The 17313-nt window shown below is 33.3% G+C and overlaps 10 protein-coding genes across 10 annotated transcripts; 5 read left to right on the top strand and 5 right to left on the bottom strand.

Annotated features, from left to right (window-relative positions):
* Positions 1–357: 357 nt before the first annotated feature.
* NESG_00464 (uncharacterized protein) lies at positions 358–687 on the top strand (the record flags this gene model as incomplete). The annotated part of the gene is made up of 1 exon (XM_053048116.1): positions 358–687. One exon carries the CDS (start codon positions 358–360, stop codon positions 685–687), a length of 330 nt encoding a protein of 109 aa, XP_052905941.1.
* A 205-nt stretch (positions 688–892) lies between these two features.
* On the bottom strand, positions 893–1150 carry NESG_00463 (uncharacterized protein; the record flags this gene model as incomplete). Its single annotated transcript, XM_053048115.1, has 1 exon — positions 893–1150. One exon carries the CDS (start codon positions 1148–1150, stop codon positions 893–895), a length of 258 nt encoding a protein of 85 aa, XP_052905940.1.
* Positions 1151–1219: 69 nt separating this feature from the next.
* Positions 1220–1540, top strand: NESG_00462 (uncharacterized protein; the record flags this gene model as incomplete). Its single annotated transcript, XM_053048114.1, has 1 exon — positions 1220–1540. The coding sequence occupies one exon, from the start codon at positions 1220–1222 to the stop codon at positions 1538–1540; it is 321 nt and encodes a 106-aa protein (XP_052905939.1).
* A 974-nt stretch (positions 1541–2514) lies between these two features.
* Positions 2515–5583, top strand: NESG_00461 (uncharacterized protein; the record flags this gene model as incomplete). Its single annotated transcript, XM_053048113.1, has 1 exon — positions 2515–5583. One exon carries the CDS (start codon positions 2515–2517, stop codon positions 5581–5583), a length of 3069 nt encoding a protein of 1022 aa, XP_052905938.1.
* A 171-nt stretch (positions 5584–5754) lies between these two features.
* NESG_00460 (uncharacterized protein) lies at positions 5755–6912 on the bottom strand (the record flags this gene model as incomplete). The annotated part of the gene is made up of 1 exon (XM_053048112.1): positions 5755–6912. One exon carries the CDS (start codon positions 6910–6912, stop codon positions 5755–5757), a length of 1158 nt encoding a protein of 385 aa, XP_052905937.1.
* A 128-nt stretch (positions 6913–7040) lies between these two features.
* Positions 7041–7751, bottom strand: NESG_00459 (uncharacterized protein; the record flags this gene model as incomplete). Its single annotated transcript, XM_053048111.1, has 1 exon — positions 7041–7751. The coding sequence occupies one exon, from the start codon at positions 7749–7751 to the stop codon at positions 7041–7043; it is 711 nt and encodes a 236-aa protein (XP_052905936.1).
* A 221-nt stretch (positions 7752–7972) lies between these two features.
* NESG_00458 (uncharacterized protein) lies at positions 7973–8257 on the top strand (the record flags this gene model as incomplete). The annotated part of the gene is made up of 1 exon (XM_053048110.1): positions 7973–8257. One exon carries the CDS (start codon positions 7973–7975, stop codon positions 8255–8257), a length of 285 nt encoding a protein of 94 aa, XP_052905935.1.
* Positions 8258–9060: 803 nt separating this feature from the next.
* On the top strand, positions 9061–11511 carry NESG_00457 (uncharacterized protein; the record flags this gene model as incomplete). Its single annotated transcript, XM_053048109.1, has 1 exon — positions 9061–11511. The coding sequence occupies one exon, from the start codon at positions 9061–9063 to the stop codon at positions 11509–11511; it is 2451 nt and encodes an 816-aa protein (XP_052905934.1).
* An 854-nt stretch (positions 11512–12365) lies between these two features.
* Positions 12366–15101, bottom strand: NESG_00456 (uncharacterized protein; the record flags this gene model as incomplete). Its single annotated transcript, XM_053048108.1, has 1 exon — positions 12366–15101. The coding sequence occupies one exon, from the start codon at positions 15099–15101 to the stop codon at positions 12366–12368; it is 2736 nt and encodes a 911-aa protein (XP_052905933.1).
* Positions 15102–15512: 411 nt separating this feature from the next.
* Positions 15513–17312, bottom strand: NESG_00455 (uncharacterized protein; the record flags this gene model as incomplete). Its single annotated transcript, XM_053048107.1, has 1 exon — positions 15513–17312. The coding sequence occupies one exon, from the start codon at positions 17310–17312 to the stop codon at positions 15513–15515; it is 1800 nt and encodes a 599-aa protein (XP_052905932.1).
* Between the last annotated feature and the right edge of the window lies 1 nt (position 17313).

The raw sequence follows: 17313 nt of genomic DNA, 5'->3' as shown, positions 1-17313 counted from the left end.
GAATATTTCTGTACTGAGGGTAGTCATAAATAATGAATATTTTCAATAAGATGAAAGGTAGATAATAAAGCACTAAATATTTCAGTTATTTAAATTCCAGTGGAAATTAGTCTATTATAATGGACTTCAAAATTAAAGTGAATTATTTTGGGTTATATCTGGTACACTTCCCTTAAATACTTATAACCCGCAGATACAGTTATTCTAAATTCTTGAAATATTCAATATTCTTGTTGTAATACATAAATTACTTGATAATTTGCACACTTTTCAACTGACTAATTATTTCCACTTTCTGCCTAGTAGGCTGCCCTTGTGCTTTTCTCTGCAATTTATTCTTTACTTTTTTCTTCCTTTATGAACTCTGCTGTCACTGGCTCTAAAGGAACCCGTCTAATGGAAGAATATCTGGATAAATCTATTTTTGTGGTCATGCGGGATGGGAAGTACATGGTGGGTACCCTTCGGTCATACGACCAATACTACAATATTCTCCTGGAAGACAGCACAGAATACACTACATCCTCTACTGAGTACTCGTCCATTGAGAGTGAGTCTGTTCTTCTACGGGGTGAAAACATAATTTTATTAGGGGAAGGTACCTTCTCCCATGAAGAGATGGAAAAAGTGCCTGAAATAACTGAGAAAGTAAAGACAAATGATGACCTGGATTACATTGCACTCTAGCCATTTTTATTGAAATATTTCCTGCTGTAAGCTAGCTAGTTGCCCATCTATTTCTGCGCCCCAGTCTAGCTTGTGTGTTAGGTCTGATGTGGAGATGGAGGGACTCTGTGAGAAGGTAGTATTAAAGAGGAATAATCTGGAGAATGACTTTCTATCCATACACATAAAAAATAAAATGCACAAATAGCACTTTCTTTCAGACAATTTAGAGTCTTTTATGGAGTTCTGTCAGCATGTCAAACTCGCTCTTTATGTCATAGCCTTCTGGGTTATCTTGCCACCCCAGGGACCAGTCTTCGTCTGTGAATAAGTTTGCTGCGGACATGACACTGGGTGCATTCTCCACAAAGTTAAATAGTTCTTCAAATGACTTGTTTGTCTGCATGGAAATTAAAAATAATTCGAAGGAAATCTGGCCGTACAGTAGAGCATAAAGTATTAGATGGTAGATTCTTCTGTGCATGGGATAAAATAAGCTTATTTGGTGTTTTAGTTGGTTATATGCTTAGTTTCATTGATCTTTTTCTATTATATGTATATTAAATATTCTGGGGTGGTGTATCACTTGCTTTTAGCTAGCTTCTTGTTGCTTATTAATAGTCTGGGTATTTATAGTATGCAGTGTATGAAAACCTTATCTTTTGGATTTTCTGAAATGCATTTTGATCTATCCTTGTTTCTACTGCCTGAAGTGCAACTATTTCTGGGAAATAGGGTGTTTGATATTTTTTGTGTTTTATTCGGAAATGAATATAAAAATGTGTGGGACTTTCAGGAACTAAATAAAGATGTCTATTGTATCGCATTGTGGCTTGTTATGTCTGCATATTTGTTTAACTCTTCTTTTTTCTAATGATTCTTACTTATATGTGTGATTTTCTTGTAAAATTCTGTTCTCTTTGTATAGCCCTAGCAATGCTCATGGGTTTTTGTGCTTTTGTTTCTTCTGAGGTTCTTTTATATGGGGTTCTTTGATATTTGCAGTTTTTGTGTATTTTCCTCTCTTTGAAAAAGATGCGTACACATTGAAATATAAATTTATAGAGTGATAGGTTTGTTTATAAAGAAAAAAAAGATAAAAAATAAAGAAAAATATAACGAGAAAACATGCAGAATGCACAAACAGCAGGGCACATATAGAGATATAGTGTATCTGAGGTAAAGAAATAGATGTATATAGAATAAAGATATCAAAGGCTGCAAGAAAATTACCTATTATAATGTAATATACTTTAGAAATGTTTAAGAGGGTCTGTGCAAAGAGCAGCCGCAGTCTCCAGTAAGAGAGAAAGAAGTTGAGCACAAGAAATTTCTAAAGAAATGGTAAATTTCCCATAATTTAGCTTAATTTAGCACAAGATAAAGGAGACACACATAGAATACTCCTAACCCAACAAAGAACCCTCTTCCCTTCAAGGCAGGATAGTCTAATTCTATAAAGAACTTTTATTAATCTCTTGAAAATGCACTTGGCACCTAGCCATACTACAAGTTCATTCTTTTCTATTCCCTAGGATATTCTGCTTCATGGCCAAGCTGTATTTCTTAGCTTCAGACAGTTTTGCACTAATTTCTGCATTTTACATGTCTCAGAGTACAAAGGAAGTTCACAAGAAGAGGCAGTTCTGCAGTAGAGAGTATACACATGCAGTAATAGTAGTTGTAGACTAATATAATGCAAGTATCCCAGCTTTTTAAATTAATTAACTTTTAGCTTAACACAATGCAATATTTCTAATTAAAACTAGAATATGCTCATTAATACGCATATATACACATAAATTGCAAATTATCTTCTATAAATATTTCGAAAAAATAAATGATAAGATGTTGAGTGCGACGAAGTGCAGTCCTTTGAAGAGAAATAGTCAGATGCCAATGCATAAAGGAATAATAGCAAGAGACTTAGAGATATGTCGAATAAAACAACAAGAAAAAGTAAGAACTATTTGCAGAGTAAAAATAACCATGCTTATTTGGCTACTTTCACTGTGCAAAATATGGGAAAAAATTCTAGTAGAAGACAGACTAAGAAGTATCCAGATAGTTGCAGCTCCAAGTGATGGAAGAAAGAAAAAAGACAGTTCAGAAAGGCGTATACACTTGATACTAAGGGAAGAAGCCTGGAATATTGGAATTATTCATAGGAAAAGATTTCTCTCACCAGAAATCCAGTTATCCCACTCTATAGCCGTTCTCAAGGATATTTCTAAAGAAGCAGAAACTTTGAAAAATAATTCGAAATTTACTTCAAAGAGTCCCATATATATGCACGCACGAGACTTCACAAAGGACAAAGTGCGTGATAAATTGCCATATGAAGATGGCTTGCTCAATTACAAGCAAGACTATTTTACCACGCTTCTTGAGATGTTTCCTTCACTTGATGGATATGCTTCTATATGGACAGATAGAAATGACTCTTTCTACGCATTCATTAATAAAGAGGACGTGAAAGAGCACAAGTATGATATACTTGGTTGTCTATTTCTGCTTGCAAATGGCGTAAATGTGCCACTGAAATTCAAGAAAACCAGGAATAGAGTTAGTCTGGTGCTGAAAAAGGCAGATAATAAGGAAGATTACTTCAGGGTAAGCATAAATACATTTGATAAAGCGAATAAAGAAGGCACATGGTTCCCAAATATGCAAAAAATCATGTACGAAAGAAATGCAGTTAGTGTAGTAAATTTCTTTATAAAAAACAGAAAAAAACGGATTATTAAAGAAAGAAAGCGTACTTTAGGGATGGCTGCGTGTGATAATCTGCTTGAAAAGAGAAGATTTGTTGATGGGCCAGGATTCCTCATACAGACGTATATATGCCACTCTATAGAAAGCACAGAAGAAATGGTTTTATTTGAGAAAAAAGTCTACAGTCTCCTGAGTGAATATATAGGTTATGAAGAGGAAATTATTGAAGGCAGCAAAACCAAGCAGTTATGGCGTAATCTGAAGGGTGGCTGCATGGAGCAGGAAGATGCTAATCTAGAAGATCTCATGTACATGGAAAAATTAGCCATTTTCAACAGTTGTTTTGTAAATATCAAGAAGGAATCTACAGATTCCCAGGGCAAAGACATAATATACCCAGCAAGAATGCTTTACAATGACTTTATAAAGCACCAGGAAAATCTTCTGTATTTTGAACCAACTGAAAAAGCAGTTATTTCTGAAGAAAATCTGAAAAATCAAGTGAAATTCACTGACTACACGGAAATAGCACTACTAGGGATGTTCTGCTGGGCTGTATATAACAAAGAGAAGAATATATACACAATAGACCACATAAAGACACCCTCAGAAGAACTAAAGAACTTTTTCAAGAAACACAAAAATATGTACGGAGCAGTCACCCAGGGAGTACTAAATGACTGGAAAAAGGTACTCTGCAACTTAGATAACCCAAATATACGCTATACCCAGCAGAATAAAACCCAACTTATGCCAGGCCTAGTAAATATACTGTACGTTATCAAAGAAATAACAGGAATAGGTAAAAAAAAAGAAATAGATAAGATTAAAGAAAGAATCAATCAGATAAATAATTATGATATGACAGAAGAAATCACTCTTTACAAAGAAATTTCAGCCAGTCCAGAAATCTCCAAAAAAGAAAAGGTCTTCATTGAGAAAAATATCATAAATATAATTAAAAGTATAGAAATGAAGAAAAAAATACTCCTTGAGAATAGACTGAAAAATGCAGAAAATGTAGAGGCAGCCATAATAAAGCTAGAAATACAAACATTAGAGAATATAATGAAAGAAAACAATAAGAAAAGTACACAGGCGTATATAAAAAGTTATTTTGTCCAAGGAAAAACACTTAAAATAATACTAGGAAATGACATAAGAAACTACCTAACTAAGGTAATTAAGAATATTGCACTATATAATAGTATTAATATAGAGTTCTGTGAAGTAAAAACACAAAAAAAAGGATTCTGTGATATATTTGAAAGACTAAAAATAGATTATGACAGGAATAATCTAACGGAAAAAGATAAGAATTTAATCCATCCTTATTTCTATGAATTTAATCTGTTCCCATTGAATTCTTGTGATAAAAAAGAATTAAAATGGACACCTAGTTTTAGAATTTTTAGAAAAGAATTTCCTTCAGAGGAAGAAAATACTTCTATTATAAATGAATTTAATTTATGTCTAAATGAAAAAATAGAAATAATTAGACCAAGAGAAAGAAATAATGAGATTTCTAACCCAAATATAACCCGAGAATTCATATTTGACTACACTAAATGCTGTAAGAATATTCATACTCTCTTGCTTAGTCCTTTAATTTGCACTCCAAAGCATAAAATAGAAATTCTATGGGAAATATTTCTGTATGTAACGGATAAAAATATCAGAAATACGCACCCTCTTGTCTATCTGGCTGATAATATTGTGAAGAATATGCATTTAATCAATGATAAAGATGCTATATTCATGGTACATAGTCTTAATTCAACAGAAAATTACCACCCAAATATAACTATAGATAAAAATGCATACCAAGAACCATTATACTTTATAAATACACTAGGGAAAGTAATAGAACTAGCAAATACCACAGTACTACCATCGTATAAAACACATGCAGATATAATAATCAAGTTAATAATTAATTTTCAAGAGAATTTACTAAATAATAACGATTATTTTGACCTAGAATTATTCAATAACCAGCTAAGTACTATTAATATACCCATTCTTATTAAGATTTTAACATTAAATGGGTCTACACAGTACTATATGACTAGAATCATTAAAGTCATAAATGAAAAAAAAGACCACCCAAACCATACTCACAAAAATCACAATAGTCATTTCTTAAGGTGGATCACACTGGTTATAAGACAATCTACAACAGAACCACCCCTTCTACCATAAGGAACCAAATTATTTTACATAAAAATATTTCAAAAATAATTTACAAGAGTACAGAGAGTACAAGAGTACAAGAGAGAAGAGTACAGAGAGTACAGAGAGAACAAGAATTCAACAGAAATTCAAAAGCACAAAAATAAAATATTCTTAGAATCACAATCTATATATGTACTTCTATTTATTCTTGTACACATTCGGGATGGTATACTGGTCAAGTGAGATTTTATCTTTAAAGTGCTCATAAAACACTTTATCTAAAGGGTGCTCCTGTGACTTTCCTTGTTTTACTATGAAAAGTGAAAGATTAAATTTCTTAACGGAAATTATAAACTTATCATAGTCAGTGGGTGAGTTAAAATACACATCATAGAACATATTACTACCAATTGTTGTAGCTAACTGCATGAACTTAGTCCTATCCGTATCTATCCTAGTGAATAGTTCTATTACAGACCTAAATAAGACTAAGGCACTGAAGTAGTTATTTCTACTATAGAAGTACTCTGCTAATTTATACAGCATAAGGATATCTTCTGTCATTATAAAGTACAATATAACATCTCTATCCATGCCTAATTCTGTCTTTCTGTCTTCTGGGATGACTTTATTGTGATATTCCTGTATGAAGGCACTAAATCCTACTGTCTCCAGGATATTTAAATATGGTAAAGTATCCGTTATAATACCAACTTCAAATTCTTTAGAGATATCTATCTTGTGCTCCTTAAGGAAGTCACCCATCCCAGAATTCCCTATTATCTCCAGGTCTTGTACTACTACTCTCTCTAGTCCTCCATTCTTTACTGTCTTTTCTTCTGTTATTTTGATATTTTCACTAATGAGTCTTTCTGTTCTCTCTGCTTCCCCAAGGATACTCTGACCAGCAAATTTCTCTTTTGTGACTAAACCACATATAAATCTGAGTAACCGCATATTATACCCTACTAGATTCATCTCAATAAGTGTCCATCCTGTGTAAAATGCCCCTGGTATATCACGGATCTGCAAGTATCCGAATATTAGTCTCTTAAGAATTGAAATTGTCTCAGTTATATCTGCTGTGAGTTTAGCAGCAGTCTTATATTGGTCAATTGCCTCTTCTATTCTATTCTTTCTGGCTAAGTAGTCACCATACACTAGGTATACAATGTGTGTACTACTGTGTCTCTCCAAAACCTGCAATATTTCCATATTATTCGGGTCATCTTCTAATAGTACACTGTATATATCCTTTAATGGACCATATATATCTGGTTCCCTTAAGGCATTCCGTACTGTTTCTATTGATTCCTCAGAAAGTAACTTCTCAATCTGCTCTCTCTGGGTGTTCATAAAAATAAAATTTAAAGAACCCGTATAATCATACAGAATTCTATCAAAATCCATAGATAAGACACTAAGTATACCTACTTATATACAGTATTTATTAACAGTGCATATTTCCAACCGTAAAAATAGATCTACTTAGGTACTTCTCTTGTGTTATCTAAGCATTCTGTAATATCCTTCTGAGAAATCAGTTTAATTGTGTTCTTTCCATTTACTTTTGTGACAACAGCACAAGTAATCGTATGGGGTAGAACCTTCCTTCCTTCTGCTACAGTTGCAATTCCCTTAAATGCCAGTTGAATTCCTTCACTTATAGAAGACTCTTCTTTATGTTCATTTAAGACAGGTAGTATTAACTTGTCACCTTCCCCAAAGGCACAAGCAGTGTAGTCAAAGAGTGTTCCACTGGGATCAGTTGAATATAAGCCATATTCACCCTTTTCATTCCACCCTGCAAATAAAAATGAGACACCAAATGGTCTCATTCCACCACCCTGAGTATATTTCTGCTTAATCTTACATAGAGCCATGGCTATTTGTCTTGGACTCATATCTACGTCGTATTTCATGAGATATTCCTGGGCTACAACACGGGCATAATTCACTAGAAGATTACTGTCTGCGTATAACCCACTGACTATTGCAACTGTATTATCGTTTATCTGGTAGATTTTCTCATCTTGTGTTAAAGAAAGGTCATCATCTGTGGTTTTCCCTAATAAAACTACTCCATCAATGCATTTTATGCCAATAGCAGGACCAGCTGAAGATATACTCTTTATAGCATATTCTACTTGATGAATTCTTCCTTCTTCTGAGAAGGTGTTCGTGTGTTTGTCCATGTCTTCCATAAAAATAAAAAAAACATAGTATATATACATTATGTATTACAGTGGAATAAGAAGTATTATTATATAACCTGATATTTCTACAGTATATTCCATAGACTAAACTCATAAATATTCCTTAATCTGGTATATTCTTATGTATAATATGGGTACTTTTGGTTATAATATAAATTCCCGCCCTTTTCCTTATTTTAGTCTTTTTTATTTTTTATTTCATGGAATATTTCGTCTTTAATAGCCCTTATATCTTAATAGAAGATATTAAGGGAAAGAATAAACCATTTTATAAAGAATATAAGAAAGAAAAAGAAAAAAATAAAAATAAAAGGACGGGTCTTTGTGAATTATGCGTAGCTGGGTACGAGAACTACAATGAGCATATTTCAGCAGAAAAACATAAAAAAATTGAAGAAAAAATAAATTATGAAGAGATTGATATAATAATAGAGAGATATAAGAAAAGGGAGAAGAGAATGAGTAAGAAGAGATTATTTATATAAATAAAATAAACTATAGTAGGGATGTATTGTAAGGTGAAATATTTATATGGGAAGAGGTAGGGTTTAATGGGTTTCTGGGGGTGAGAATTAAGGAATTAATTGGATTTTGTATTTCCATGGGGTATGGTAATTTATAGGATCTCTTATGGTGGAATAATGGGTTCTTACAAGATATATAATAATTTATGCTAAATGAACGTATCGTATAGGATGGTATTAGAGCTGTTTGGTGGAGTAGAATTATTTATAGTACTTGTTTAATGAATGTGTGCAACCATGTTGTTTGTGCTCTTGTAATTTAGCATGCTTAATTATTGGATTTCTTGCACTTCAATATTCTCTTGCAGCTGCAAAGGACTCTGCTTCTTTCAGTGGATCTGTATGAATATACTTATGGGTTGGGTAATATACTTGTCTGGCAGGCAGTGAGAGTGCACTTTCATAAATGAACATGAATTAAATTACTTCATTAATTCTTGTTACACGGTCATAAAAGGTACTAGTTTCATATAAATAGTGCTTTATAATGTCCATTTGCAAGTGCATTTTATTTCCATGTGACTGCAAGTGTTCCAGGCCACTTCAGAAGTTGACTTTTTTCATTCACTCCATGGTCTCTTCTGGTTATAAGAGTATTCTGGCTCAAATTTCATAAATACACTAGATAACCCGAAATACCCCGATATAACCCGTATATTCAGACTACATGGATAGTACCATGGAATAATCTATCTATCAAAATATTTCAATCTAAAGTTCATAAATACGAAAATATTTGAAGACTTCAGTGCGACAGTGCAGAAATGAACATGAAAGACAAAATACAAGAATATTTACACAAAAGAAATAACGGACAGATATCCATTAAGATACTAGTAGAAGTCCTTCTTATAAGTATATTTCTAGCAGGCCATGCATTCGCATTAATAAAAAGAAATGAAATATTGGATATTCAGAAGGAAATAATAAGAACAAACGAAGGAGTAGAGTATTTAGTCAATCCAAGTGGACCACTTAGTCCAATTATGCTATATTTATGCAGAAAGGTAGATATCCTTCATAAAAAGAGGTTTAATTCAGATTATATAGTGAAACATGGATTTTGTCCGTTAGATTTAACAGGTACAGTGCGCCTGGTATTTGACCGATCCAGTGACACAGTCAGCAAGAACTACATTGAAGATGATGAACCAAAAAATGTAGAAAACCGTTATAATGCACTAATTAACATGTTTCCTTCACCAGACGGAGAGATAAGCATCTACCCTAAGGATAATTGTAAAGACTCTTTCACTCTCTTCTTACAAAGTGACTCTATCAAGGTATATTCTCATAGAATCCTTATAGCACTTCTTCTTCTCTCAGAAGGAATCGATGTACCACTGAAATTCAAGAAATATTTCTTAAATTACCCGACACTTCAATGGAAGAGTCCATCTCAAAGAGAAATATTTCTATCGGTTAAAATGATTATTTCATCAGAAGGCACTAGAGATAGATATAGTTCAAAGAGAAAGGCACATTATCAACGGACTACAGAGCAAATTATCCATACTTTTACTGAATTTCATGCAGAAAGTCAATTTGAAACTGAAAAAACGACTTTTAATAAAGAATATTCGTACGAAGACTGGGATAATGAGAATAAACTAGATCTAAGGTGGCTCATTCAGTCGTACATATATTTCTATTTAGAAACAAAAAATGAAGTAATTAAATTTAATTTAGAAGTCTTCAGAATAGTAGATTCGTACATAAAAGAATGTGAAAGGTTTTCTTTGCAAGATCAAAAAATAATTGCATTAAAGTTCTTTAATAAGTGCTTTATGGATAAAAATACACAGTCAGACGTACTTGACTCTTGGGAGAAAGTGAATAAATTTGAAGAAATTATCACAGCACAAGAACAAATTCAACTCCTTCCCTTTATGGAAAATAGTCAACTGCCAATTAAAACAAAAGGAAAAATACACTTATACGGGTTAGCACAGTTAAAAAAAGAAATATTTTCACCAGATATTGAATCTGCACTACTTGGTTTATTCTGCTGTTTTGCCTATGACCCAGACACTAATACGTATAATATTGACCATATTCCATTTATGTCAGAAGAAGTAAAGGGTCTTTTTGCCATGGAATCAGATGACTTAACGGTTATTCTTAATGAAAGTTGTGAAATTGAAGAAAAATCAGTTGAAAAAAAGTCAGTTGATGGAAAAACATTAAAAAGAAGGAGTCTGGTGCCAGGAGAAAAAATACCAGAAGAAATCTACAAAAGATGGAAGGAAATACTTGAAGAAATTAGTTCTACCTACTTAAATTATAACGAATTTTCAGAAAATTTTGCAGAAGAAAATAATTACATAGAACTAGACAGATCTTCAGATTTGGATATTTCTTCAGACCAAGGGATAGATGTGAATTCAAGTGATTCTTTAAATTCTGATGGTTATTTCAATGAAAACAGTTCTTCCTACGAGAATAGTTCTTTGGATGGTTACGGAGTAATTGAAAGTGACAGAATTCTTGAAATTCTCACTGTAATCCTAAAACTCACAGGAAGGTACAAAGTACAAGAAAAGAAGAAAATTGACAGATTCCGGATTTGGGTGAAAAGTGGTGCACTCTCTTCAGGAATTTCTTCAACTGACAGTTTTGCAGAAAAAGTAGAAGAATATGCAGCAGAATTATTTGCTTCTCTTTCCAGGAACTGCAAATCTAGCAAGTCCTTAGTCGACTGGTATAAAAGTCCTTCAGACGAAGAGACAAGAAAAGTATTCGTAAGGTTATCACGACTAATTTCCAATGAGGATTCATATAATGGCTTAAATATATATAATGGCATTGAGGTTTATTACGCATATAAGAGACAGGCGCATAATATAACCCTTCATTTATGGAATGATGAAATGGGACATCTTCAGTTGGGAAAACCAATAATAAAAATTGACAGAAAAAATCAAGAAATGAAGACTTTGAAATCTGAGATATTCGAGATAAAAAAAAATACATTCCCTGAATATACTCTATACAAGTACGCTAGTTCAATTGGATTATATATTACGGATTGCATAATAATTGACTATTACATTGAAGAAGACAAAGGCACAGAAAGAATATCTGAATTGTTTGATTTAATTATGGGGAAAGATGTCTGTTACGCGACTAAATTTGATATAACCCGGTATAAAGAGGTGGAAATATTCAATAACCCGGAATATATGTACAAATACCCTTGTACACTGCAAACCTAACAGGAATTTAGGCCTACTAATAGACCAACCATTAAATTCATTAAAATTTCACAGTGAAATTACACTGCATCATACCCGGAGTATTAGTGTGCTAATACAAGCATGTAATAAAAGACTTTTTAAAATAAAGAATAAACTGTGATAATTTCACTTAAACCATTCAGAATATACGTATATACTCATAGATTTATCTTTTTATCTTCTCTATCATGTGGTCATCACTTTTTCAGGTTCTGAAATGAAAATTAATTTCAGTTATTTTCTTCTGGTTTTAACTGTAAATTTATTGTAGAGAAATTTAGAGAATACAAGGAGAAGGTATTTTAGCATAAAAATAGAAGATGCAGTGGTATACCATGGGAATAGTAGCCTAATATAACAGAATTTCTACTATCTGAGTTTATTTTTCTGAGATATTAGGGTTATTTCTATTTAGCAATAATACGTAACTATTAAAAAAATAAACTGTAGATTGAAATGAAGAGATATGATTTAGTTAAAAAACAAAACAAAACAAAACAAAATCAAAATGAAGAGATATAAACCCGAATAAATAATTAATTATAATTAATTAAATTTAGCGTATAGAAGATATATAGCACTTGGTGGAATATACCTTCACAGCAGGCAAATTCAACAGGCAAATACGTGAATATTTTATGTCCATCAGGCTTCAAGTGGCACTAAGAATGCAGTCTTGCTAGGGAAATTCACATGAAAACCAAAAATCATGACAGTTTAATGAGTATTTTATGGCTTTTATGGCAGTTATATGACAGTTTGATGAGTATTTTTAAATTTCAGGTATTAATTTATTATACAATCTGCAGATGTAACGGATTAATATTCAGGTTTTATTGTGTATCAGTTACGTCTGGGTTATATATTATGCCAACCTTGATGCTTTTTGTAACTGTTTTATTCTCTGCATTTTTACAATACATTTGAACTGGGGTTTCAGCCAGTGCGTACCCGGATCCATTTATGAGAAGAGAGTCTACCTCTTCTGTCTTTACTTTCTCTGCAGGCGACCAGGGAATATTCCAGTAAAGAAGACCCCTTCCAGAAAGAATTGGTACTTTGCTTTTCTTCTGCAGAACAAGATCTCCTTCTATTTGGATGTAATTTGCCTTTTCTTCTGGAGTATTCTCTTCTCTGCCTTCTTCTTGGCTTTCATTTGTCTCTGTGCTGTTCGCAGAGAAACTCACTTCTTCCATGTCAGAAATTGTCTGATCTGAAGATACAAACCCTTCAGTTAAGATATCTTTGGATTTTTTTTCTGAAGGGTTTATTTTTATCTTATTTGAGATTGGGATTATTGCCATTTCCAAAGGTGTATTTTTCTTATTTTTAACTGAAACTATCATGGACAGGTTTTTTTTGTTTTTAAACCTGAAAATAAACGGGTTCTTTATATTTACGTCTACCTTAAAGAATACCACGTTATCCACTTCAACCTTCACCTGGCAGACTGTAGGAACCTCTGAGGAAATAATAAAACCAGAAGAATCAATTAGTGTTTCCACGTGCTTCTTTGGGATTTCCATCTTCGGGAGATTTAAAATCTTGCTGCCTTCCAGATATGGAATAATCAGTTGCTTAAAATTCCCCAGATATAAACTGCGCCCTCCAAACAGGAATATTTCCAATCTTTCATCACTCACCCGAACTGCTGCTGTTACACCCTTGTGCTCCTCTGAGAGAAGAATTCTTTCAATCAGAAGATTTTCATCTTCATCAAAGTAGCTTAGCAGCTGAACATACTGTCCAGATGGCTGCGCCATAGAGATATTTCTGATTTTCTCGGTCAGCAAGATATCTTCCATGATCGTAAAACTACCTAAAATGGATGCCCTAATTAACGAACTTTCAAAAACTTTTTTCAAATCTTCTTTTTTGTACGGTAGGATAATTACCTGATCAGGTCTTCTCTCTGAGTCATTTAAGTCCTTCTGGATCTCAATGAAATGAGACTCAATTATGCTTACTTCTGATGGATTTTCAGATGGAATTGCAGAATTAATTGGAGTGTACCCCTCTGAGACATACTTCTCCTTGAAGGAGTCTCTCTGAAGGACTTCTTCCTTGGATATTTCCATTTTAGCCTTATCTAAGGCCTTATCCATCTTCTCTTCTGATTTTGTTTTGAAAATTTCTTTTGTTTTTTTTGCTTGTTTAACGGAAAAATCAATGAACCTGAATAATTTTGCAGACCCAAGGACCTTCATCTCCTGTCTCTCCAACTTCTTCGCTAATTTCTTTATCCTAAATTGCCCAAGATAAAATGCCTCTGATACATTCACGTACTGCAGGAGTGTTATAGACCCAGAGACTTCCCGTTTGAAGGCAATAAACTGAGGTTCTTCCGGGTCTGTCCGTTGATATATAATTAACCCATCAATTATTATACGTATAAATTCATATATTTGATTTGAAATCACAATCTGAACCAGTTCCACACCAGGCCCAAATGACTCTAATACTTCAGCCCCTTCGTAGTCACTAATTACATCAGAGAATATTTCAACAGAACCCTGACTAAATAATTCAACAAGAATACTAGGCTTATTAATCAACTCAATCTCAGCCTTCTCCAAGACTGTATTTGATGAGTTAACTGTACTCTTAGTCTTCCTAAATATCACATTCTCCCATTTCTTGACAATCCCGAAATCTAAACTAAATAGATTCTGAACCTCCCGGATCTGTTGCATTAGACCATCAGTAGACCCATTCTTAATAGGATAGTAAGAATATGAGATTGTCTTTGCCCTGTACACTACAATTGGTAAGTAATAGTAGTACCAATTAGGGAATATATACATTTTAGCCGTATATTCACATAGTTTCTTGATCAAATGACTAAGCGTATTCGAAAAGAAGGCAGAATCATTCTTTGAGAAGGAAGCATCTACAGTGAAATTAAACCCAGGGTTCCTAATGAATGAAATCTCAAATCTTGTTGAATAATTATTTGCTGGCATCCTTAGAAGAAGTTCTCCTTTGAAGGGCTGCAATTTAACCCTAATTGGTATAGAATATCCCTTAATTAAATCTGCATCTATGAATATGCAGTTATCTCCTGCAGTGTAATCCATACTAATTAATAAATAAACTTGCTTAAATGAAGCTGGCTTATTTAAAGGAACCTCTTTGTTCCCTGGCAAATTATTTATTTCTTCTTTGGAAAGGGCCCTGATGCTTTTAATGTAAGGGGCTTCACTTCCAAATGAAATATCCTTGAAACGGACTCTTTTTAAGATTCCTGTGGAAAAGGCAATTGACATCTTCTTGATTAAGGTTGCCTTTACTTTCTCATGGAATGTGCTTGATTTTGTTAATTCATAGAAGAATCTTTGGATGGTTATATTCAACCAGGCTAGATCTGTACACTCCTTGGTGGCTATGCTTAGTAGACTAATCAGTTCATTTGGTGGGTCATTGAAAAGGTCTCTGTGGTAACTGTCAGGGTACTGCTTTTTAGTCAGGACTTTCTTAAGACCAAATGCAACTGCAGACACCTGCAGGAATAAAAGTGTCAAAAATCCGACAAATATTCCGGAAAGGAAACTCTTGTAGTCTTCTGTCATGAAAATTATAAAGAGAGAAAAAGTGAAAATATTTGAGAAAAATATTGAGAATATTCGGGAGAGAGAGAAATCACTGAGAATATAGGGTATACTGAATATGTGTAATATTTATGTAGAATAGACAGGTAGTATATAGTAGTGTATAGGGGTGTACAGGTGAAATTACTGGTGTTTTTATTATTGTTTAAGAGTGTTTCTATGGATGGAATAATACTAAGATGAATTAGTTGGTATAAATGGATATCTGATGAAATGGTTAGATAGGATGTGATAAATCATAATAATATGCATATATATTGAATATAACTGAAAGAGATACTTTTTTGTATAGAATATAAAGAGAGAAATCTAATGATACAAATGGATTTTTAATAGCATGAAATATTAACTCAATAGAATATACTAAATATTCTATGGGTTTAACAGTGATTTATACTTGTTCTGTATGTAGGCTGGCTGTTTTATCAGATATTCCTTGACTCTTTTCTGTAAGAGATTGGATTTACTGATTATTTTTGTCAGTTCAGACTCATCTACTGTCAAAAGTATCTCTGGGGCAGCCTGACCAACGGATTCTAACAGGGCAAGTAGTTCTGCCTGATTATTTGTGAATAATTTAGTCCATTCTCTCTTTATGAGGGTAGCCAAGAATGGCTTCATATTCGAAAATAATTTCAGTGAATTCTTTACTGTCTCCATGAACAAAGCAGGCAGTACATCCATCTTTGTGATTTCTTCAATGGCCATGGAGAGTATTCTATCTGTGAATATCTCTGGTCTTGCAAAGCACAAGTGAATTATTCTCTTTCCTGGCTGAATATTTAATTTGTGCGCTTGCATGAGAATTTCTTCTGGCTTTTTAATAATTCTTGTGAATAGAGTGAGTGATACGTCATCTACTAAGTACTCTTCCATTAAGTCGTATTTCTGTATATCCTTCAGATACGGCATGGCTGTGAAAACAAAAGACGTTGAGGTTTTTTTTGTGACTAATTTTGATAAAGCACTTCTAATTTCATCTGATGGTTGTTTTGCCCGGAATAGACCAATGCATACTTTACTCAGAAGATCTGGGTCTATCTCATGTGACTGCATGATAAATTCCTTTGTTTCTTCATCTGATCCATTGCTTAATTCAGTTGAAAGTGCAGAGATAAGGTTTGAAAGTCTTTTTTCTTTTTTTTGCAAATTTAACGGTTTTTTTTTCTTATCTGTCATTTCTGACTTAATTTCAGCCATCATCTGGAATGCGTACCTTAATAACGAACTTTCTTTCTCTGCTAAAAAGAGAACTTCTTCACATCCTAGCCCAATCTTCTCAATTATCTCAAGGAAGCACCCAAGGTTCTCCCGTATAAACCCGATAGTTTTTGTTCTAGACCCAGTCTTTATATATTCTATAACGGCATTTACTATTTTTTCACGGTGAATCAAACGAGTTTTAATAATCGCATCTAAAACCTTCAATATTCCACTGTTCTTATATAAATATACAATGACTTCATCTATATCTATCTCTGGGAAGTCTACTAACAGTGTCATTTCCTCTAGTGACTGCGTCTTAATAAATTCCCTGTGGAGTGCATCATAGACAAGTCTGTTATTCAAGTACAAAGAAATAAGAATTATTTTTGAAAGTTTCCCTAAGTACTTCAGGAGAAGAGGAACGTGTTCTTCTGTCAGTAGAATAGAGACTGTTTTTGCACTCTCCCTGGCCTCTTTCTCTGGTAGTTTTGCTAAGTTATCTAGTACTTCTTCAATTACCACAAGAGACACATTTATTTGTGTCTTAGTCTCTGTCCTTGGGTCATTCATTTCCTCCTGCAAATATCCATCTACTAGTCTCTCCATATCTGCTGTACTTGTTCTTATTAGGGTTTCCATCACGAAATTTATCAAAAGATCCAGTCTATTCTCTTCTTCTTTCTCTTCCTTGTAGACTGAATATTCTGCATTTTCAATCATCTGCAACCACTCTGTGCCTGATACTTTCCTGGCATGTGCCTTCAGTCTCTCAAAGTAATCATTGAAGACATCTTTGTCTTTTTCTGTTTCTGGTATTTTTATGATCTGCTCCTTCAACAGAAGCAAATAGACAATGCAATAGTGATAGCTCTCTTGGTCTGTCTTTAGTATTATTTCCTGGATGTCTTCTATGCAGTCTGGGTATGAGATTATTTTCCCCGAAATTCTACTCATTAATTCTTCCATG

Source organism: Nematocida ausubeli (assembly GCF_000738915.1).
Source record: "Nematocida ausubeli strain ERTm6 chromosome Unknown supercont2.1, whole genome shotgun sequence".
NCBI lineage: Eukaryota > Fungi > Microsporidia > Nematocida > Nematocida ausubeli.
Note: the sequence above shows the minus strand (reverse complement) of the source record. Positions and strands in the feature narration are given on the sequence as shown.